Below are 24,594 nucleotides of genomic sequence, written 5' to 3'. Positions count from 1 at the left end.
TGATTTTGGTACATGTCAAGATTTCTTCTTTTTCTTTCAGTCATAGATTAATTGTATTATCCATAATAAAAAGGTTACAATGTTTATTTTAGACTGCACGTGTAATAAATAATAAATAGTGAATAAAAATATTGTAAAAGTAGATTTCAATTTATGCATTATGAAAAAATCATAGTATTCATCCGGATATTTCGATACCAGGGCCACGGGTTTAACCTAATACATACTAAATAACATAGTTATTCAAGTATTATGCGTGATATGACAGTCAGGATCACTATATGTAAAGGCCAACAGTCACCCATATATTTAGTTGTAATTATAACAGCACACGGTCGTTTGCAGTGGACGGAAGAGCGATACGCCCACATATGTCCGCTCCGGGTTGCGTAAAGTAGGTACTTCTATCCTAGATAGTGATCCCTTGTTGCGAAATTTGCCAAATTTTCGACCAACCCTTTAATTACAGGAAGTTATGTAAATTTTATCTATCAATTGTATTCTATTCATAGAAAAAATTATGTAGCGTTTTGTTAAGAGTTGAATGACTTATGTAGGCAACCATTTAAAATTTCATTTGAAGAGTCTCCATTCATATGTTTAATATTTTTTTCACTAGCATTCCTCCCGCGACATCGCTCGCGTAGAATTTTTTTATACTTCGTGGATTTTATAAGAAGAGTCAGGGTGACATTTTTTACAAATAAAGAAAGAAATTTATTATTATTTGAAAACGAAAACCACACACAAATGCTTGCATAAATGACTTGATAAATGACAAAAGATGTAACTGTGATCCAGTTTACAAATATTGTCAGTGAATTGTCAAAAATGGTCAAGTTCTTAGACGGGTTACTGTTGTATTATATTACGTAGAATGTTACTAGATTTTTTTGCATATAAAATGATGTAAGTACACAAACTTATCAAAAAAAAAATTGGTTGTCTGTAAAGTTTACTGACGATAGTTGAACGTGACAACGTCCGATTCTGCTTCTTTGTCGCTCGTTCCGCGCTCTCGCTTGCACTTCAAGCCTTACATATGGAACGCCTCAGAGCGAGGTAACGCCGCATGAGTCATGTTTTTTCGTGCGTGCAGCCGGCTGTATCGAATTATATGACGTTTTCACGTTAAAAAATCTGAAAAATAATCAGGTACTTAACCAATGGCTCAAAGACAATAAATATTCAGTAGTTTCATTGCATTATAAAATTTACCGTTCCAACTTCCAACCAGATCTAGATTTCTAGATACCAATCTCCATTGTAAGAAGGCCCTTTGACCTAAATTGAAAGTATGGAAAGTCGTGTATGATCAATAGAATGCATAATAAATTAAGATAATAAACGTTGTTTACTTTTGAATTTTGATCCTATGAAAGTTATGGGTTGGTCAGGTCATCAAGTAGAATGCTTTATCAATGCAGGTTAGGAACGTAAGCATAATTTAAAGGATGTGGGTATTATTTATATGAGCGCGAATGCTCATTTAAAAATAAGGATAATACCACAGTATTACCATATTTCCTAATATTGTAATACTGTGATAATACTATGTACTTAGTTTGTGTTGAGCAGACTATTTCTACACATTACCTGTTATGCAGGGTGATAGGCTCTAAATTAGGTTCAATAATTCTTAGAGGCTGTTAAAACACGTTTGTAGGTAATGTACGCCGGCTAAGTCGTAGACCGGGAGATACTGACACAAAATTTCGAGTCATTTGTAACAGGATGGCGGTTCTACAGGGGTCTTAGTACGCAATGATAAAAAGAAAAATGATGGTGTGATCGCTGGTATCGGTGGTTTAGTCGCGTGGGCGTTAGCCGAACTCGTCGGAAAAATAGCGAAAGTCAAACGATTTGTAACACAAAAATTTTAGTATTTACCGATAGCCCATAAAAAAGAAGTAGGCGGTAGTGTCATGCCATACTTTTCCGGTGTGACTTACAGCCCGCCATACCGACGCGAATATGTTGATTTAAATCAAACAATTATTCAACCATTTGTACCAGGCTAACTTTTGCACAGGTAACCATCGTCGTGCAGCCATTTACGAAAATCGCCATGCCATACTTTTCGGACGATTCCAAATGGTCGCCATACCGCCGAAAATCTGCAAAAAAAATTTATTTCGCCAAACTTTTTGTACCAGTATTGCATTTGGATTTTTGGAGAGTATTTGATAAAATGTGACCATTATTATATTTGCCATACTTCTAGTAGGGGGAAAAAGTGCTGTCATACTTGAAAAATTAATTTAGTATGAATTTATATAAGTGAAGATTTCCAACACCTAGAACTTTGAAATTTTGTATTTATATTCTTTGATCCTCAAACTTCCAGGAAAAATAAGTGCCATACTGTTACAAATCGTTTGACTTTCGCTATTTTCCGACGAGTTCGACTAACGCCCACGCGACTAAGCCGCCGGTACCAGCGTTCACACCATCATTTTTCTTTTTGTCATTGCGTACTAAGAACCCTGTAGAACCGCCATCCTGTTACAAATGACTCGAAATTTTGTGTCAGTATCTCCCGGTCTATCGCGGGTGGATAGCTAGTTATAAAATATAAATAGGTCATACATGCAAAAAAGATAATGTAATACAGTTGCGGATAATCGTTTAGCTTAAAATAGGACTTATCTCGCAGCTTCCTGATGATAACTGAAAATATTTCTGTGTTTTACGCAGAAATTACATCATATTATCATAATTTAATTTAACAAATAAAAACTTGGTACAGGCAACTTTATAATTTTCATTAGTCTATATTAGAACAATGCAGAATCAAGTTTATATTTTGAAATAAATCTTATTATTGAATCATCAGTATTTGCAGTTACATTATACTGTTCATTCCGTAATCTGAAACTTACAGGCCGTGAAATAATGTTTGACTCTGCATTAATCTGAACCCCTGGGACCTTGGTCTGTTGATATCCATAACGTTTTATTATAAGGTTTTTTGCACCACAAAGGGCCGGCTTTGTAAAACGAAATGCACTATAAAAAAAAGCTCTAAACACTGCACGTAAGACAATGCCTACAGATACTTGAAAAGGTCTTAAGCAAAAGAAATGCAATTAAACTTGCTGCGATACAACATCAAGTGAGCGAAAAAAGAAACAAACTCATATGAGAACTCGAAAAAGCTTTTTACAGACGTCAAAAGCTCGTCCCGATGCCTCCATTGATGTTTTCGTGAATGGTGGTTTGGTGGGGGCGTCGTTACACGATTCTCTTGCGCCGGCTTCTGCCTGACAGTCGACTAGAAGCCGGTGCGCGTGCGCGAACCGTGCGTCCACGATTCGTTCCTCGCTTGAGCGGGAAATTCAAATTTAAAACTTTTTTAGTTATTTTTTCTGTAAAAATTCTGAGACTGTGCCTGTACTTTTGTGGTGATCTTGTGTTGGAAAGGATAATTTTAGGTGATTCGGGAATGCTGTAAGATGGGAACGACTAGTTTAAGGTAAGATATTATTATAAATTAAATAAAAATATAATATTTTTTAACATATCGATAAAGATAAAAAATATAGGAATGCTTTAAAAATCTCCTGTTGAATACCTGTTGATATTTTAGGTATAATAACAGTTTTACACAAGGATGATTCCAAAGATTGAAAAGAACACTATTTCCAAAAATCATGCTGATTTCTATTGATTTTATAGAAACCTAATCAATTTAAGTAACTCAAAAATTATTAATTTAAATAAAGAATGATTTCAAAATAAAAACATTTTTGTTTCTGAAACAGAATCAATCTAATTGCGTATGCTCTAGGACTTGTGTCTTGTGGTAACTTTTATCGAAACCTTAATTTCCTACGATGCTTAAGTATAAATATTTCATCAGGGTAAGAACGTTAAATCAGTAAAAATAATTCAAGGATTCAAAATTTTGTTAATTCTGTAATATATGTAGTATTAACCTATTTTAAGATAATATGTGTAAGTCTACATCAAGGTATTTAATACGTATATACATACTTATATATTATTTTTTTCAAATATCTCAAGAGCTCATAATATTTTGATCTGTTTCATGCTACAAGTTACAACCTTCGTTCCTAAGATTTTCGTATTGACGTAAGCCAAATTATTAGAACTCATCCTACTATGTTAGATATCCTGCTACATGCATTATTGTTTCATTGTTTATATTGCAATCCGTGCTCAAATTAATTGTTTATAATTTATACATACAATTAATGCATGTGTTTTAAAATTATTCTCGTTATTTTTCAAGGAAAGCGATGTTGGAGTTTATTAAGTAAATTAATTTTAGCTGTTAAGATTAAACAGCAGACAAGTTGAAAAGACGCTAATGCATTTTTATATGAAACTGTCTTTAACAATATCTAAAGGCAATAGTGTCATGTTAGATGCTTTATAAAATTTCGCAAATATTGCAAATTTTCTTTAGATAAAATCAGATTGGAAATCATATGACGACGTATAAGGATCCCCTTTGCTGTTTTAGAAGAAATGCTGGTGTTAAGGAAAACAGAGCGTTTAATTTGTTAAAATGTTTAATTGAAAATATTTTAACAAATTAAAAGTTTTAAATTGTATTTAAAAGAAAGTATTTGCTTTTAAATACTTGCCGCCTTATTTTTTTCGTTAATGAAGTTGCAATTATCATTAAAATTTTAATTCCGAATGTTTCAATATGTAAAAGAGATATTGACTAATATAGTTACTTACTCTTCCAAAATTAGCCCGCAATGTATTCATTCAAAAGGGGTTCTTAATATCTTAAATAACTTGCTTTGACTATGAACTATTTTTACATTTTAAAAATTATTTCAGAAGGTTGATGATCTATTTAAATATTTTCTTTCCTTGCTTCAAATTCGAATTGAGGCATATCAGAAAATAGAGCTCCTGGTGTTATAAGCTCTACAATTTTTATAAGGACACAAACAAACATCTAAATCCATACTAATATTATAAATGCGAAAGTAACTCTGTCTGTCTGTCTGTTACTCAATCACGCCTTAACTACTGACCAATTTGCATGAAATTTGGTAAAGAGATATTTTGATACCCGAGAAAGGACATAGGATAGGTTTTATCCCGGAAATCCCACGGGAACGGGAACTATGCGGGTTTTTCTTTGACTGCGCGGGCGATGCCGCGGGTGTAAAGCTAGTATTCTATAATCGTACTAATCATGGCGTTGGGTTGGTTTTAAAAATATACGCGCGTACATCAGTTCTCATCTCTTCAAATTTTTAAACAGTAGGTAAAGTTAATATCTATGTCCTGGAAATAACAGTATTCAAACACATATAGATAAAAATCGTCGCGGAGCTAACGCGTTGAAACAAACGCATAGCGACCGCTCTCTGTAGAGATCATATCGTAATTAAAACAAACAACGAATTCTTAAAAACCATCTATTCCTTTAAATGTGACCTTACGGTCCAGCAATTTTAAAAGCTTTTCAGCCAATTCCTAAACAAAAATAGTTTCAAGTTACGTCCGTCAAAGCCTTTGGGCGTATAAAAAAACGCAAATTCGATCGCATGTCACGTCAGTCTTCGAAATGCGGCGAGAGTCCCGCACACGAACTGGATCCGTTCTATAAAAAAACCAGGCGAGATTAAACCTAAGACTATTGTTCCTTTATCCCTTGCTGCCGAAGATTCTCTGCCACTCATGCATAAATTCATTGCCCGCTTTTGACAAAAACCCCGTATAATTAAGCATTTAGTAGATTTAGATAAATCCTCACATTCTCATTCTGATGTCGCAAATAGGAATTTAGTACTCAGGCTTAAAATACATTTTGCTCTACGTGGAAATTGTTGCGAGTGTTTTGGAAAGTGCTTTTATGTCGGCGTGATTCTTGTGCCGTTGTTCTTTGATCTTAACGCTTTGCAACCGTTTGCACAAAATCCAGAAGATTAGCAGTGTAAACGTAAACATTATGATTTTTTTATAATATTCATTAGAATTAATCCAAACAAGTCCATCAATGGGAACATTTGTATAGAAAGGCAGCCTCAGAAATAAACAGCATGTAGTTGGCATTATACACAAAACACGAAAGAAGAAAACATTGATAAAAAAATCGAATCATGAACATTGAACATATATACCACCAGGGTTTATGTTCTATTAAAAATTCTGAAAATAGCACAGCCCATTTCCAACCGTAGTTAGATCTCAGTTCAAACGATAGGCCCCATTTGCCGGAATTAGGCCGGTCAAGCCATCAAATAAAGCTTTACAATACTTCTTAACGGCCATTGCATAACCTAGGCCGAAATCGTCTAGCTCAAATTTAAATGGTGTACAAAATGAATTGAACAAATGCAGAGCAATGGTAATTGCTCTTTAGTGCAATGAATACCGTGGGATATAGAACAATGAGTTGACAAATGGCCATAAGAAAGTTTAAATTGACTAACGTCCAGTCTTTTACCGACTGGATAGTGCTTACGTATGATTGTACTAAGAACCTAGTGCTTGTAGAGCGCTCGTCGTTTATGCTGCCCTAGTACTTGTAGGTATAAAGTTAGACTCAGTCTAGGTCTTAAGTGTTCGGTGTTTAGGCTGAAATTAACGTAAAGGCTAGCGAGCGCCTTAACTCATGTAGCGCCATCTTATTAATTGATTTTTAAATGATAAATAATTATTTTATAATAATTATAATTGTTAATACTAAGAGAGATTATTGAATTGATGTTATTTATATAAAATAGAAGTTCGTAGTATTCTTTTATCTTTCTATAAACTTTTTGACCTGATTTTTATTGGAACAACACGAGTTTTCTGTACTCTTAGTCTAAGACTCTTTGTCCACATAGGGTCAGACTGGGGACCTTGACCTTACACAAACCTAAGGGATATTGTCTGTTCTAGTTAAGGGGCAAGGACTTCGTTTTTATAGATTACTTTACATGTAGATGGTCGAAGGATAGTGTTTACGAAAAATTGTACATATTTATTCATCTAATAACACAGAATGAATCATTTTAAATTGGAGCGTTTGTTTCGATTATCCATATAAACTAATTGGATCCGTTTTTTTTGCATACATTAGGTATATAAATAGTTATGTGATGTATAGATTTTAAAATAACCTAAATGTAAGGTGAGCGTGTACCGACTATGTTCTTCAGGTTGATTGATTAGTAATCACATTAGTAATGTACCGACTTTGAAATAATAACTTGTTAACAGAAAGCTTTCATTTAGTCAAGGTTCTTTCATACTTTAGACGGTGTGTGGTATTGCGTGGGCGTGAATACCATTTATGTTCCCGTGGGTTTAAGTATTTAATGTTGATTTTACTTTTGAATTAAAACCATACGCTTGTCTCATCTAATGGTACTTTTTTCAAATAGCCTTTTATAGGAGGACAATGGAGGTGGCAAATAAACATTTTTTAAATTTAGTTTTAAGTGAATTATAATTTAATTGTAAAAGTTATGTAAATAAGTGTGGGAATTACACATAGTTATGTAAGTATATTAATTGGACCTGTAATTGTATGTATGTTTTTAATATTAATAAAAAGATATGCTACATAAACATTAGAGAGAAGTTACTCCGTAAGAAAAATGCCATACGTGTTAAAAAGACTGAAATACTTAACTAGTTCATCTATATTTAAAGAATGGACCAAAGATATTCCAGTAATATTTCCATGTGTATTTATTTTGTATGTGTGTATTATTTCATACGTGTGTTGGTGTATTTATTACAGTAACGTGCATTTACAGAGATGTGCGGATGTAGTACCATATCCGCATTGTACAACCGTTCCTGAACAAGTGTTAACGGTTCTCACTTTCCACGACTATTTGTGGATTATGTGTATTTATTTTATTATAGCAAATGGTGTAGTTGTGAGACGAACACTACCGTGTGACGGAGTGTGACTAGAGTCTATAACACATCAATGTTTACCTATACAACAGATAATATAATTATACTATCTAGTACTGACCTATAACGCAGATTACTAAATAGTTAGTACGAAATTTAAAGCTGTATCGTTAATGGTCTTATTTCAGATACAATTATTTGATCCGTACCGTTTGTTTATTAACGTTTTTTCAATCCAGACAATACGTCTATAATTATAGAAAATCAAAAAGGCTCTTTTATTTTTTTTTTATATTATTCCATTAATTAAGGAAATTAGTGTATAATTTGCAAAATACAATATCGAAGTTAATCTCGAATAACATAACAGCGGATGTCTCTCATAATACGAATAGTTTCAGGAATACGCAATGCTAATAAAATTTAACCAACATCCAATGTTCCACATTGTGATTAATTGTGGCAAAAACAATATTAAAATTGTAACTTAGATAATTTAACATAATGTTTATTTAAGCATGTTCATTTCCGCCAAAGATAAAATGCGATCACACTACACCCTGTATAAATGTATACCTACACACAGCATACATCTATACCTACACACTTACAGCATCTATGTGATAATAGCACAATAATAGTAAATTGAGCCGTCAAGTTTATAGGCGATTTTACGTATGCGTCACATTCCCATGTCGCATATCTATTTAGTTATCGAACAGCCGGCTTGCACGTGGTGACGGGGATGGCATATGCACTAGGGTTGCAAGAGTCAAATAATGATTGCATTTTAAACACTCAACAGTAATGTTAGATCCAGGGATGTTAATTATATTTCTAGAAATTTGAAAAATGAACTTATGTGGCAAGGGTGTACTGAAATATTCAGTTGATTGACTATAATACAGAACTGGTAAAAAAGCTCTAAATAAGTCAGATGACAGATCGTTATGAGAGCGTAGGTACAAAATATTATAGGTAATAAGTACAGAAAAAAAAATTAAATATCTATTATATTCAATTCATGATAATATATTTTCATTGCATTTATTTTTCTTTATGTATCAAATAAAAATAAGCGATACGAATGTAATGTCCTCTCTGTTAAATTGCAATTTTCTTCATCAAACACGCTCAATAGATGATTGGTAACCCTTCACAATAGAAGCAACAATGCGCGCTAAATCACCCGCAGAGAGGCGCAACGCTTTGACAGCGTTTATGACAACCCATTGATGTCTTCCTGACGGCTCCTGCATGCTTCCCAGTTCCCATGCTAAGATGCGTCCTTTGAACTCTATACACTCATGTTTCCTTGGTATAACATTGCGTCATTCGGATAAAGTTCATTATTTTCTATTGTTTGTGTTAGAATATAATAATTATTAATTAATTAATTATTGGTGTCTGGTAATATTAAAAAAATATTTTTGTACTCTCTATTACTACTGCCTGCATCTCAGTAGATGCGAATATAAAGTACAAATATATTTTAAAACTTTATTAAATTATAAAGTGTAGAGAGCCCATAATTTCATAACATTAACTCTATCCATCCCGGAGATAGGTTATGTAATAAATTTTCCCGCCAACTAGAGTCGCACTCCCGCCATTACAAGCGCGCGCGTATTTCTTCCTTCAACCACTAATGATACCTTGTTCCAAGTTTGAACACGACGAATCTGTAGCACTCTATGTTATAATATTTTGTCAAACCATTTTAACCTTTACGAGAGACACAAAGAGATCAAATTGTATTGAGCAAATTTAGGTACTTTTAAACTTCACCACAGGGCACATAGAGTAAAACATTAATTAGCGGTCTTCACTATAAGATTTATTTTTAGAAACTACACTTGCCTTAACTTCCAATTTACTGTGCAATTGTCTCAGTTTTAACGGTAAGATAACATTATATTTCCTATATAATATAATAAAGAACTTAAATGTTTAAAACACTGCAATTTTAGTTATCGTTTTAAGGGCTTTAAGTGTTATTACAACGATGCGAAGCGTTGAATTTTTATAGATAAGTGTATGAAGAATCCAGTTTAAGTATTCTACGCCCTTGAACCTCCTGATCTTGCTTTTATACGGCATGTTAATGAAAAAAGGAATAACAAAGAATTATAAGGGCTGTAAGTGGTCACGCAATCAACATTGGCTTGCTAAGGTGGCAACTGAATAAATCAAATGAGTATTAATGTGTACGATTAAACACACTGTACGAATTTGCATATCTTTTAAATATTATAGGTAATTCCCAAATAAGCATAAAATATTATCTGTTTAACAATGATATTCTAATTTATAAAATATCATAGCTGTTTAATGATAAATTTGAGCACTTTAATTGATCGATCAAAAAACAAAAACCACCACTTCACGCATAAAAAACTACTAAAAGGATGAAATACGTTGCGTTTAATTTTTAAACGCGTACGCTCTAGGAACGTAATTAATGGTTAAAGTTGTGATTGAAACACAATATTGAACTATTTTTTTTAACATGACACTCATTCAGGACTGTTCCTTTATCGCAATGAGATAAATAAATCATCCAAACACAAAATATTCATATTTTTACGACTATTAGAATTGCACAACATTTACATGTTTGATCTTTTTTCATTTATATTTAAGGTGCAGAAATTATCTACGCTATAAAATATAAAAATTAAGAGCGAAATAGCTCAGACACAAGATTTTCGAATGTAAAGGGCGGCAAGTGGTCTTACAACCGCTACTTACGCTATGTAATCCTGGTATCTTTTACACGTAATTTTACATGTCCTGTGGGAATTGCCTCCGCAAGAGCGGGAGCGAGAGGCCTTGTAAAAGAGGCTGGGGATAATCTAAAATTGTGTTCTTACTTACATGTTTTGTCTCTGTCGTATTATTACATATTTTATTTTAAAAGAAGGTAGAGCGCAAACTCTACCTCTACTTTGTAAACATTGATGTTATTAAATTAAATGATCGTTGGATTCATGATATTCAATAATATAGAGTGTAGACGAATGACTAAAGATTACTTGCTTACGTTATTGTTATATCAGATTTGTTTTAAAATTTGAAGCAAATTGCAACTATAAAGTTGTATCTGTGCCAAAATAGCAGTAAAAATGTATAAGAAGTAATAACATTAAGTATAAGTAATATTAATAATTATTGTAAGATGTCGTGGATAGTGGATACTTATCATGAATGACACTTACAAGTTACATGATTTTAAGATTTCCGACTTATAAAAACGTACATGTAGGTACATCATATTATCGTCTAAAATATCCATTTATATTTTTAGAAGGCTTTTAATGAACGCACATAACTTTTAATTTGAAAACTTTCAAAGAGAGTTTATCTAGCCAATTAACCCGTAATTTTCAATGGATGTAACACGAGGAAGTTTCCAAAGCAAACTTTATGGCTGAAGTAACCATTGTACGTAGCTTGGGCAATACTTGCAGGTAAATTTATTTTGTGACTTGTAGAGATTCTATATTTTACGTACTACATATTTGAATAGAACGTGAAAGTGACGCAAATGTTTCAAAAACAATTCCATCGTTGTAGAAACCTCTATTTATTTAATTAGTACAGCATTAAAAAAAATAATGCATTCAGATGGCGTCATTATTTTTTTTATTGATGTAGAGATAAATTAATTACAAACGTCTGTCTACATTTGCGTTCAAAATAATTCATAATTTTAAACCTTATTTTCAATAGATTTTTTTTACAAAATTAAATGTACGTTAAAATATTAATAGATATATTATGTGTAAAGAATGAACTACTTAATTAATAAAAATATCTTGTAAAACAAAAGACTTGTTCACAAAAGGCGAGTTTATATGTTTGTAAACAATTGAACCTCTTCAGCTTGCTAATTTTCCTAGTAAAACAATCCAGCCAATAAGTTGTCCATGAACGAGACCCAGTTGAAGGGTAACCACCACACGCCACCCTTGCTTTCAAGTTCCTAACATTTTGTCTCACTTATTTATATAACTGTCTCTTTTACACATACTAGCTGTGTCTCGTTCATAGTTGAAGCCTTTAGTCGCTTGACTCTACATCAGATATGTCGCCCTGGTACTTGCCGGGCGATAGAACACCGCACGCCCTCACCTTGCTCACACATGCGCAGTGACGACATAGACACATAATATTATAACACATAACACACACGTGTTTGTGTGTCCACAGAGCTGTTTATGCAAATTGCAAATCCTGAATTTATACGTGTAATCCTACAGAACAACAGGTTTTTATTTCAACTCTATAATATAAGAGGTTATTGTCAATTAAATTATTCTATGATAGACGTGGTATTATTTTATTGAATTGCCATACGGGATTAATAATGGAATGTATTATGCGTGATGTGTCAAAAATTAATTTAAACCACAAATAAATTCAGTCAAGTGTAGAAATGATTCTAATGAGCAAATCTATAACCGTTAATGGAATCCCGTTGTTGTGGTTACATATGCGAATACTAGAGCAAACCACGGCGTACCGACTAATTATGTGAACTAACAGTATCTAACCACAATGTTTATAATAAAAGGATCCCTTCCTGTATTTAAAACATCGACAAAACATATAAAATGGTTTTCCATTGTACCTAGGGACAACTCTACATACAACTTTAAGAGAAAGTTTGCCATTTTGTTTATCGCAAGTAATTTATTTCTTTTTGGAGTAACAACGTTTCATAGTTTATTCTTTTGAAATAGCAAAAAATAGTTATCGATTTGTGTATAATTATCAAATTCACAAAGTATCACGTGTCGTGAGTCACATCCTGAGAAGTAGACGGCCAGTCGACCAGACCATGCACCATTATAAACTTTGTGACGAATGATCAACCAAAACAAGACACCCATTGTTCTACCCGTGTATGTATTTCCGTTGTTTAACAAAAAATGACACAGTTTAATTTCAATGTATGTATGTAAAGTGCGTCCAATGTCCATGTGCAATTTTACCATAAATTATTTATCAAGAAGTTTGCGAACATAGATTGCTGTATACATAGCAGACGAAAGACCCTCTATATTTTACATAGTATTAATGTTTTACCGTTTTAATACAAAGATATATAAAAAGTCATGTTACGCATATATCGTAAAACTACGCTGCAGCAAGAATTTCACATGAAAGTAATATTATATATAGGTAATGTAAACATATTTATTTAAAACGTTACAAACTTCGCGTACGAAATTGTGCAACTAGGTTGAACATTAGGAAGGGCATATCGTAAATTTTTTCCGTTGTTTCTTTTAACTTTATAGTTGGCTATAACTCAAGCACGGCCGAATATTTGGACAATTTATGTGCATCTGTCAAAACAGATGAGTCAAAAACGGACAGCTATTACGCAAACATAGGGCTACCGGTCTCACCTAAATACCGAATGCACTGCTCTAAAAGGTTTAATTGTTTCCGAACACACGACGCGTACAGGTTCTTTTAAATTAGCAAGCATAGTCATAATTGAAGGGAAAATAAAATTCCCTTTGTAGAACAGCATCTGGTGCGATATGAGGTCGATAAACTCGGCTGAGAGCTGCATTTAAATGCACTGACAAAGTTCTTCTGGGAATTCCGTACTGCATATTAATTTGATATTAATAATAATTATCAAATTCAGATAAACATGTAAGTAACTGATAAAAGTAGACTTCTAGGACACTTCTAGCTTTATCATCATTTTAAACTTTATGATTGATGATGACAATGAAGAAAAAATAATTCAATGAAAATTGTATCAAACTGTCGTCCGATATTAATATAAACAACCTTACCAGGACATCATGAATGCATTGAAGCTCACGAACTGCCAATGTTTTATTGTGCTTGGCGGACTATGAAAATATCTTGTTTGATGTGAATAGCGGGCAAAGCAATTAGAAATTAATATTTAATTATTACCTATACGTAGGAGAATATTTTCTGCTTTCATTCAATTAAATATTATAATTTAGACACAACATAACAGTTTTCTACAAGTTTATAAGCATGCTTATTGCTTTCGGGATAAAATAAAAATACACTTCTAATAAGCGGATACTTAGGATTTATCTCTATTCCTGGTAAGATAAATGTGTCGGTCTCCACCGCACTTTCACTGAACACGCTTTAAATATTCAGTTATTTATGGTTACTTGGTACATCCGATTATGTGATTTGAGTCAGACGAGAGCCGACAGTGGTTCAAGGAAGTTCTTTTGATATTCAAATATAGTTAACATATAAAATAAATATGGGATTCTGATAATCTGTTACAATTCTCGTTAAAGTAGAGCAAATTGTTGTTATATAAAAACTTAAATATTTTACCATATAGTTCATTGTATCTAATGATGAACTTATATTTCACAGTCATAATTTAAATAAATAGGAATCCTCTGTTTGCCACGAAATGACTTCATCAACAAATTTAAACCAAGTTTGAATTGTAGTTCTCTATCGGTGTTTTAACTAAATGTATTATAAACGATGTGTTATTAGGTTTATGAGAAACGCTTTATGATAATGGTCCTTTAATTGGGGTTATGGTGTATATTAGAATGCGAGGTAGGTGGTCTGCAACCTTAATAACATAATATGAGAATATGCAATCCTTAAGGAGAGATTTAGACGTGTTATAATGTGTGTGTTCTCGTTCGTCGTCGCTGGACTATTCACATTATAATAAAACGTAAGAATCAATTTATACAGGGTATTTTTGAATAAAAATAATGTAGAATGTTATTTCGTGTTAAAGAAAATCCCATTTTATAAATGAATGTTACATATGAGAACCTGCACATCAACCAAAAGGTCATCTTGATGACTTGCTCATCATACAAGGCGTATGAGCCTTATAAAATTATAGAACTTCCACAATTTTCAAACACTACAGGTACCTACTGCAATGAAAGTTTTGTATTGTTAAATACACAACGCTAATTTTAATGACTTAGTTGCAATGTTATATTAATTTTCAACGTAATAAAGTTATATTTTGTGCTAGTCATAAGTCACAACTATCATATTATTATATTTGCATCAGATGGTTTAAGAAAAATAAACTCTGCGCGCAAAGTTAAATTTTACGAAGCTTTTAAATTTAGATGATAAGATCATTTGATATCTACTTAACAAGGATGTTTCCTCGAGATTTATTGTTATAATAAATTCCTCACATAATATGATTCACTTGTTACATCACGAAGAGCAGATGTAAGTGGCAGAAGTTTATGTTAAAAGTGTTTATCTAAGGTGGCCTTGCCTGTCTAGACTATATAATTAGTTAATCATTACTCTATTTAGTGGAGCCACACGCACGAGCTAATTTTCGCTACAGCTTTTATTTAGCCCTACTGCTAGGCTGTTATAATTGAATGGGTTTTTAATCTGACCGTCTCACAGTATTTTTTTGACCCTTCTTTTGCGACAGCCTAATTTTATTGAATGAATGTATGGATATATACATGACAAACGCAAGAGTAAAACTCCCATGAAGCTCACTATCATACTTTTCGAAAAAATTCAATCTGAATAAAAAGTACCGGTATTTTATATAATTCAATTTTAATTTTTTATTAATTTTTCTACCATTATAACACATTTTTTTGCATTGCGAGCGTCAAGGCTAGCCATAGGGCCAATTTTCGATCCATTCGGGGAAGAGCTGTGACTTCGCAATTTCGAGATAATCGCATAAATAACAAAATTTCATTTCTTTTTTTGTGACTGAACTTTTAAGAATAGGCAAATTATTTTTACTTCAAAACATAGTTATATGTATGGACTACTTCCACAAAAAAAACCGATCGCGAAAAGAGCGGGATTCGCGAGATATTAATTTCTGAAAAAGTACCGGTTCTTTAACGAATTTTTTGTATAAAATCCACAATATAAATTGAACTTATATAGAGTTGCGTTTCTCAGATGACGGAATACTACAGAAAATTTGATGAGACATATTGTTAGTAAATTGAAGTGTCTATAACAAAATATAAAAAATAAAAAAGTTATAAAAAAAATTGAGTTAAAATTAAACAAAATTTCTTTATGCAGTAAAATTACATCATTTACAAATTAATCTTAATTATTTTTTTATTGATGTTATTTAGCGTTTATCGCGACATAAGGTGTTATAATAAAAATGTTTTTGCTTTAAAAGACTTTCAATAAATTCTCTATTTGTTTGGTCGGATGACATTTAATTAGATAAATAAAAATAAATAGTTCAAATTTTTTTTATTCAACTCATCCATCAATTGAAATTGCTTTCTCTAGGCACTAGATATCAAGATTACGACTATTTATTTCAACTTATTAGTTGACATTATCGGGGTGTGTGGAGTTTTCGCAATCCAGACTAGAGGGCGCTTTTGCGCGCTGAATCGCGCTATTGAAATGTTTTGTTAGTTACATATAAGATGTAAGCTGATTTCCATGAGTTGGGTTAATTGGTTTGGAGAAATAAGTAAAAAAAAGTAAAGTTGGTAGTTTGAAAAGTAAGGTTGGTTGAATTAGCGTTTTATCCGCTTTAAACGAAAAATCGGTTGGTTTTATCGGTCCAACCGTTTCAGTTGGTTGGTTGTGGGTCAAAACCCTAATTAAATCTTCTATTTCGTTTTGTAAAGCCATTTATTGGTTGTTGATTTTTGACTTTTCTTTTTTACTTTGTTTTTTAATTTCTTTAATCCAATTATTTTATTTGATTAAATACTTTCACTGCCATTCATACAGTTTTGTATACGTAAAGGCTATGGATAACGCTGTAGCTGGAACCTCTTATCCTTCGGAGGTGGCCTCATACAGGCTAGATGTAGAAACAGGCTGCCATACACTAACTCGATATGATATATACATATATCTGGATCAAGAGAGTAAAAAACTCCATGGTCGCTATGGAAAACCGTTTGACTTATCCAAATCGGAAAGGAATATTTTTGTAAAATCGATTTTTGCAACTATATTAAATACACCCCTTTCAGAACCACAGGAGAAAAATTTTAACATTGCTATAAACCGTTTTATCAACAAAGTTGAGAAAAGATATAACGATAGCAACAGAATTTTGTCACAATTTCGAAAAAAAAATAACGCTTGGTTGAATAAGCCTTTTATAAATGATCTTCCTCAAGATGTCATTTCGAAACCTTCTGAGGTTGTGAATGTACCACCTGCCGTCTTGGATGTATCGCCTATGGTTTTGGACGTGCCATCTGAGGTAGCCGATGAACACCCAATAGTTCCCGATCCTCATCGCTTGGTCTTGCGTGAAATTGCCTGTTGTAATAAAGATGAAGAATATGCAAAACTTCATAAACGAACGCAACTTAGAAAACAAAAATCACTAGAATTATTGATTCAGAATGAACCATCAGCAAAACTGATTTCATCATTTACTAAAGTCATTAAATCTCATGACAACAAAAAACTAAGCAAAAAAAGTGCCCATGACTTAGAAGCTGTGATAAAGATATGTTTGGAGTCTGCAAATAAATCAACTGAAGTGTTGGCAAAAATAAATCAGTACAGTAATCCATACTCTCCAGAAGAAGCGCTTGGTATACTTATTGACCGAAAATATAGTGTCGAAACATATAAATTTTTACAACAAGATTTAAATAAAAGAGGTTTTAAAGCTTTTCCACCGTACAGACTTGTAGCAAAAGCAAAACTGGAGTGTTACCCAGAGGATGGAGTCTTGGCAAATGAAGTTGAAGCTTCTGTTTCGCTACAAGGTCTGCTTGCACACACATTTAAAAGAATTGTAAGTCTCTGTGATGATGTCATTAATGCGTATTGCGAACGAATGGATTTGGACGAATTGTCTTGTAAATTTGAAGGCTCTTGGGGCTTTGACGGCAGCACAGGCCAATCATTATATAAGCAGAAGGCACCCCAAGATCCTTTGTATGATGAAAATACTATATTTGCCACAACCTTCGTACCATTAAAGGTCATGGAAACGTGCAGCAGTCAAATTCTCTGGGTAAATCCAACACCTCAATCATATCGCTCTTGCAGGCCTCTACATATTCAATATAGAAAAGAGTCAAAGTCTCTTATTCTCAGAGAAAAACAGTACGTTGAACAACAATTAAAAAATTTGTCCCCTATCGCAGCAGCCACATCAAAAGGCTTCATAGTAAAAACTATTTGTAATCTTACATTAAGTATAATAGATGGCAAGGTGTACAATATCATCAACAATACCTTTTCTCAACTAAGGTGTCCAATTTGCGGGTTGACAGCAACTAAATTCAATGACCTGGATTTGGCGTTCTCTACACAAATTAATAAAGAAGCTATAAAAAATGGTCTGAGCCCTCTTCATGCATTTATAAGATTTCTAGAGTTCTTACTCCACTTGGGATACAAAAATGACCCCCGAGTAAGACAGTGGCGAGTCTCAAAGTTGTCACCTGCGGGCATAATTACTGAAGACCGAAAAAAAACAATTCAGGCGCAAATACGGGATCGTCTGGGTATACTAGTAGATGTTGTACGTCCGAACTCTGGAACAACTAATGACGGAAATACTGCTCGAAGAGTTTTCGCTAATGAGGAAAGTCGCGGCATATTTGCAGACATATTAGGAATAAGTAGATGGCTTGTAGATGACATACACGTAATTTTAGTGGCAATTAACTGCGGTCTACCGGTAGACTCAACGAAGTTCGGAATTTTTTGCAGAAATTTAGCCAAAAAATATGTAGCTAATTACAACTGGCACCCCATGACGACGACAATGCACAAAATCCTTATTCACGGCCAAGAAATTATAGAAAACTCGGTACTGCCCGTAGGTGTTTTATCCGAACAAGCTGGAGAGTCCAGAAATAAATATTGGCGATATGACCGCGAACATCACAGCCGAAAAGACGACAGAAAACACACAATGGAAGACTTATTTCATAGGGCATTGGAATCGTCCGATCCAGTTATATCGAATACACGTTTGAGTATGCGCCAAAACAGTATGAAAAAATTGCCTTTGCCCTCTGCTGTTATCGAAATGTTGAAACCATTTCAATTTAATGAAGAAGAAGATGAACACAACGAAGAAGAATCATATTGTACTGAAATTGAAGACAGTTCACTCATTCTAACAAATGAAAATGACGTATTTTTAGTTTAGACATTTTCACATTTCATTTCACTCCCTTAGCTACATATTTTTTCCTGCCAAATCCAAGGTCAAGTTTATTTTAATAATTTTACAAACAAGGAAACTTACAAATTTATGTAATCCTCTTCATAGTATAATGTGGTATAAGTATATAAATAAAGAAAAGAAATAGTAATTGGGGTACCTACTTACCTTTATATGAAAGTATGAAATAAAAATATTGATAAAGTGTGATTTAGGATTTTATACAAAAAAATCGTTAAAGAACCGGTACTTTTTCAGAAATTAATATCTCGCGAATCCCGCTCTTTTCGCGATCGGTTTTTTTTGTGGAAGTAGTCCATACATATAACTATGTTTTGAAGTAAAAATAATTTGCCTATTCTTAAAAGTTCAGTCACAAAAAAAGAAATGAAATTTTGTTATTTATGCGATTATCTCGAAATTGCGAAGTCACAGCTCTTCCCCGAATGGATCGAAAATTGGCCCTATGGCTAGCCTTGACGCTCGCAATGCAAAAAAATGTGTTATAATGGTAGAAAAATTAATAAAAAATTAAAATTGAATTATATAAAATACCGGTACTTTTTATTCAGATTGAATTTTTTCGAAAAGTATGATAGTGAGCTTCATGGGAGTTTTACTCTTGCGTTTGTCATGTATATATCCATACATTCATTCAATAAAATTAGGCTGTCGCAAAAGAAGGGTCAAAAAAATACTGTGCGTCTGTGTCGTCTTGTGATTGTTGTAACAATTATCATAAGGGCCGATTTTTCAATGCTTGGATAAAACTTATCCGTCCAATAAAGTATTACACGATAATATTAAAATGCCACGTAAACTGTCAAATACGGGCAATTAGAATACGTCTTTAAAATGGTAGTTTTATACATTATTCGACGAATAAGATTTATCCAAGGATTGAAAAATCAGCCCTAAGTAGGAAAATAGTTGTCATACGTATTTTTTCTGTATTTTGAAAAAAGAAATGAAGCGGAAAAATTTGTTTTTAATTGGAATTCCTAATATAAATTATGATAAGTCACAGTTTAATTTTAATAGCATTATTGGCTGGTCATTGCATAGGGCTTGTACGTAAATATCAATGAAAAGGAGAGAGTTTAACATTATTCCCAAAGTATGAGATATGCATTTTCACGTCTTATCTAATCAAACATGTCAACTACTTTCCAGATTACTTTACTTATTTATGAATAGAAATTATAAACCTTACTACGTTCTGATTGCTGCCCGTGACGTGAAAAAGAAATGGCTTCTTTAATCGACAACAATCCACCGAATTTATTAAAAAAATATAAAAAGAATCGGTGTCACTTTAAAAGCTTTATATCGGTTACTCAATACACCTCTAATATTGAAGTGGTGTTTGTGTAAGCCACTAATTGTACCACATGCATCCATCTGTGGACGGAACGTGAGGATTTTGTTTATTTTCTTAGTCTTATTCATTGAGGTATTATTACTAGAGAGGGCACCACGAACAAAATCTGTGCGACAAGCGCGGCCGCGGCGGCGTGGGGCGGCTAGTGAGTCATCATACACTTTGTAGATATTCTGCCTCTTATTTCTTATAAATTAAAACCAATCAATGTAACAAATAAATATTGTTTATCTTATTAAAAAAATATGAATAAACTTATCAATTAAATCCAATCAATGTAACAAATAAAAATTGAGTTTGAGACGATTGACTCTAACTCGTGTTAAAAAAAGTGTAGTAGCGATGTCCTCTCTAAGTCGCATTGCTTTTGTCGCAACTATGAAATGGTTAAGGGTTCCGTATATATCCATAAACGGAACGAGAAAACATAATAATATAAAATTTCATATTTTTAATCATTATGCATCTTACGTGGAACATCACTAGTTTAATTATGAGACTCATTTGTGATATTTGTGACATTAGAGAAAAAATAATTGAACAATCTATTGTATATATAGGTCCGCATGCAAAAATGTAGATATTATTAATTTCACAGGTTTCCTACGTGCTTTTTTTTAAAATGTGCATGATTTTATGATTGTATGTATACTACTTGAAAAAGGAACAAAATTTAAGGCGCCTTTCGAATTTTTTTTGCTATTTAATATTGATTAGGCTCCAAACCTATGTCAGGTCAAGTTTAATTGCGAAACTGATCTTTGATTTTGCGGTTTGTGCAGTCGTGTTCAAAATAACGAAATCCGATATGTTTTTTAATTAGATGAACAAAAAATGTTTCTTGTCATAGATGTCCTAATTTGCAAATTCTGTCATTACAGTGTATTACAATTATGTCCTATTGCTATTGATACCCAAGATATATTGTTACATTTAAAAACTAGATTAAGAATAAACTATTTTATATGATCAATACAAATGCAAAAAATCTAAATTAGATTTTTATTAATCTTCTTTTGTCTTTATACATTACTTTCCGCTTTCCGCCCGCGGCTTAGCTATTCTTTGTTTAATCCAAGTTACCCTCTATATGTGTGCAATCATTGTTATCAGTTCTGTAGTATTTGCGTGAAAGAGTAACAAACATACACACCTACACATACACATAGCTACATCCATCCTCACAAACTTTCGCATTTATAATATTAGTAGGATAGGATAGGATGTTAGGGAAGAGTTACAAAAACATGTATTTGATATGTTTATAGAATGAATTCACGATTTATCCAAGCAAGAAACCGATAAAAATTATAGTTTCCGATTACACAAATAAAACTAATGCATGCGTCCCAATTTCTTTTAAACATTAAAACTTTAATGCATTTATCTGATGCAAGGTATCTATTGATCACACAATTATTTCAGAAAAGTGAACCATGTTGAATGATATGTTTATTTTTGGCTGTTTTTGATTGACCGAAATAGAGCAACGTTTGAAATATGTCTTGTAATATGCTTTCATTTGATTTGTTGGTAACTTTATCGTGTTATTTGAACAGTTTAAGTTGAATGTATGTAATTTGTTGATATTATTTTAGGTGAAGATGCGCGAATTAGTAAAATTGAATGAAAAATACTCAAAAAAAATTCTCGACATCGTTGGTGTTGGGTGGGAGTTGATAAGGCTCGTTTTTACATGTTTCATGTTTCACCCTTCTATTGGACGAAGAGGGCCATAATATGATATAGCCTTCCACGATAATTATTGGGCTATCCCAAAATAACGCTATCAAAAAAAACTGTTCAGCTTTATAATATTATTTTAAAACTTTGGAAATGTACCTTATAGGAAGGTACCTACTAAATAGTTGCTGTCCAAAATCTGGACACGCTAGGGAGAGCTTGAAAAATGTTTATCATTTACAAAAATAATGTAATACACTTTAGAATTTGTCTATACTCTTTCCAAATATAAGTACAAGAAAACATTCCAGACTTTCTTTTAAAGTCTAGATTAGATTAGGCTAATAATAACATCGCATGATCCTAAGAATATGCGATTAATAAAACGCCTTGGGAGACGGATGTTGCATATTGATGTAATAAATATCTGTAATGTTTCATTTTAAGTACATACCGGATACCCATGCACTGTGGACACGTGTTAGTATTTAAAAATGACCTAATTTTAGGCACTAAATTCTTGCCAACGGATTTTTGCTTGTTAAAGTTAACAATAGAGAATGAGATCATCAAGAGATCATGGATGTTCTTAACAATATTTAATGTAACCAAATATCAAAACAACATTTGTTTCTTTTTTTATTACTAAGCAATTTATCCCAAACTTAATTAGAATTTAATTCCAAAGCCTACTAGTTAATTAAGAAAGCGTACAATATTCGATAAAAACATTATCCCTAATTATCTAAAACCAAGCTTGTAATATAGTTCCATTACTGTTCACTTTGAAAAAGCCGAACATAAACTAATTAAAGAACACAGAAAAGAAAATATTTCGAAGCGACAATTTTTTATCTGTATCTTAATTATCTGTGACGACTTACTCTGTAGTCTATTAGTCAACTCGGATAGCAATTTATTACTTATAAAGACAACCATCTTTTGTCTGAGGGAACCTTGGTGCTTACTGCTTAGTTTTTAATCGATAACGAAGTGTTTTTTTGTAGTATATGTCTGTTCTTCATACAATTCAGGTTTTCGTGAAATAGTTAGTTGTGCCATAGTTAGGGACACGAATGAATGGATTTGTGTATTTCGATATATTTATCTATCTTCCAAGCTAAATCATAACCTGTAACAGTAAAATGGTTTTATGAAAACCAGCGCTGTCCGGTAATCGGTCCGGTGTCCGGCCTTCGTAGTTAGCTGAGGCGCTTTTTTATTATTACCTATAGTTGATCACAGAACCTAATAAACTGCCTATGGGTGAGAAATAAAAAGTGCAGCTTTCTTTATGTCATATTCACAATACGCGTGGGCATTCTACTTATACACATTACACAATACTGATTTAGCGTAGATATTCTATATTTTACAATCTATCATAAATTGGCTTATTCTTCCCAAAATAACATAAAATAACAATATTATCGTAAAGCTTTAAGCTACCGTTAGCATAGAGTCACACGATCAGAGTAAAACTTACGGAGAAATATACTTAATAACATGTACTGTTAGTGTTGTTTCTATGATTGCCATTGCAAATAATTATTACCAATGTTAACACTGAGCTATTATTTGTAGATTTAAGATTACTGTTTATAAGTTGAAATAGTGGAACCCTAAGAAAGGAATTATCTTATTTTTTTTATTTTTTTTTTATTCCCATTTATCATTTTCAGTGTTGACGTTATGTATTTTTTTCATCAGTTTTAATGTAGACACGAATAATATCTGCCATGTTTTGTGACTTATGCAATAATTCATGTTAACCAAAAAAAAAAAAAACAAATAATAAGTAAAAGGTTAACATTATGCTACTTGACGTTGGTATAAACCGTAACCTCTGTGTATAATTGTTAATTAACTAAATAAAAGATTACCTGAACCACCCTGAACTATGAAACGTAAAAAAATATTTAGGAGAAATTATACTGTCGACGTTTTCTTGTCTATGTCATAAAATCGTATAGGTAATAATACAATCATATAATATGCTAAATACCATCTACTAAGAAAGCTCTACACTTTAGATATTTGCCAATTACAATTATTAGTATAGGAATGTAGAGGTTTGTATATACAATAAACCGAACACATACCTAATTTGTTGGTTTGTAATATTTAAGAAGTTACGTTTTTCATAGAATGTGCTCTAATTACTTATCATTTAGAAATTGAAAGATTGTACTGCAATCCCTATTGCAATGTTTTCACAGTACATCAAAATCCTATGTAATTTTTTTTGCCATAAATACATAATATTTATATTGGGAAGGTAGAGTTTAAGTTTGGTTAAACTTATTTATTTAAAAAAACGTTAGAACTTGTGAGCTTGCTATTAAACACAAAATTGAAGGTAGTTTATTAAAACACATAATTGTACAATTAAGAGTAAATAAATAAAGAAGCTCTTCAAGAAGACGAACAGCTGCTGATCGCGTCAGTAAACCATTCAAAGAATTGTCATATAATATAAGATACCCTACTATCGTTAAAGTTTTATGTG

General features: G+C 32.5%; 1 protein-coding gene across 3 annotated transcripts in view; it reads left to right on the top strand.

Moving 5' to 3' along the window:
- Window positions 1-3,267: 3,267 nt before the first annotated feature.
- Window positions 3,268-24,594, top strand: part of Ppn (proteoglycan-like sulfated glycoprotein papilin) — an 84,369-nt gene continuing 63,042 nt past the window's right edge. For all 3 annotated transcript variants that reach the window (XM_090112088.1, XM_090112089.1, XM_090112087.1), the window contains exon 1: window positions 3,268-3,475. In XM_090112088.1, the coding sequence (XP_089968214.1) occupies window positions 3,456-3,475 (20 nt within the window). In that variant the 5' untranslated portion in view covers window positions 3,268-3,455. The remainder of the gene's footprint in view (window positions 3,476-24,594) is intronic.

Source organism: Colias eurytheme, chromosome 18 (assembly GCF_061535395.1).
Source record: "Colias eurytheme isolate Ceu_HAF_F1 chromosome 18, ilColEury1 Martin Lab GWU primary, whole genome shotgun sequence".
In the NCBI taxonomy this organism is placed as follows: Eukaryota; Metazoa; Arthropoda; class Insecta; order Lepidoptera; family Pieridae; genus Colias; species Colias eurytheme.
The sequence above is the reverse complement of the archived record's forward strand: the minus strand, read 5'-3'. Positions and strand labels throughout refer to the sequence as shown.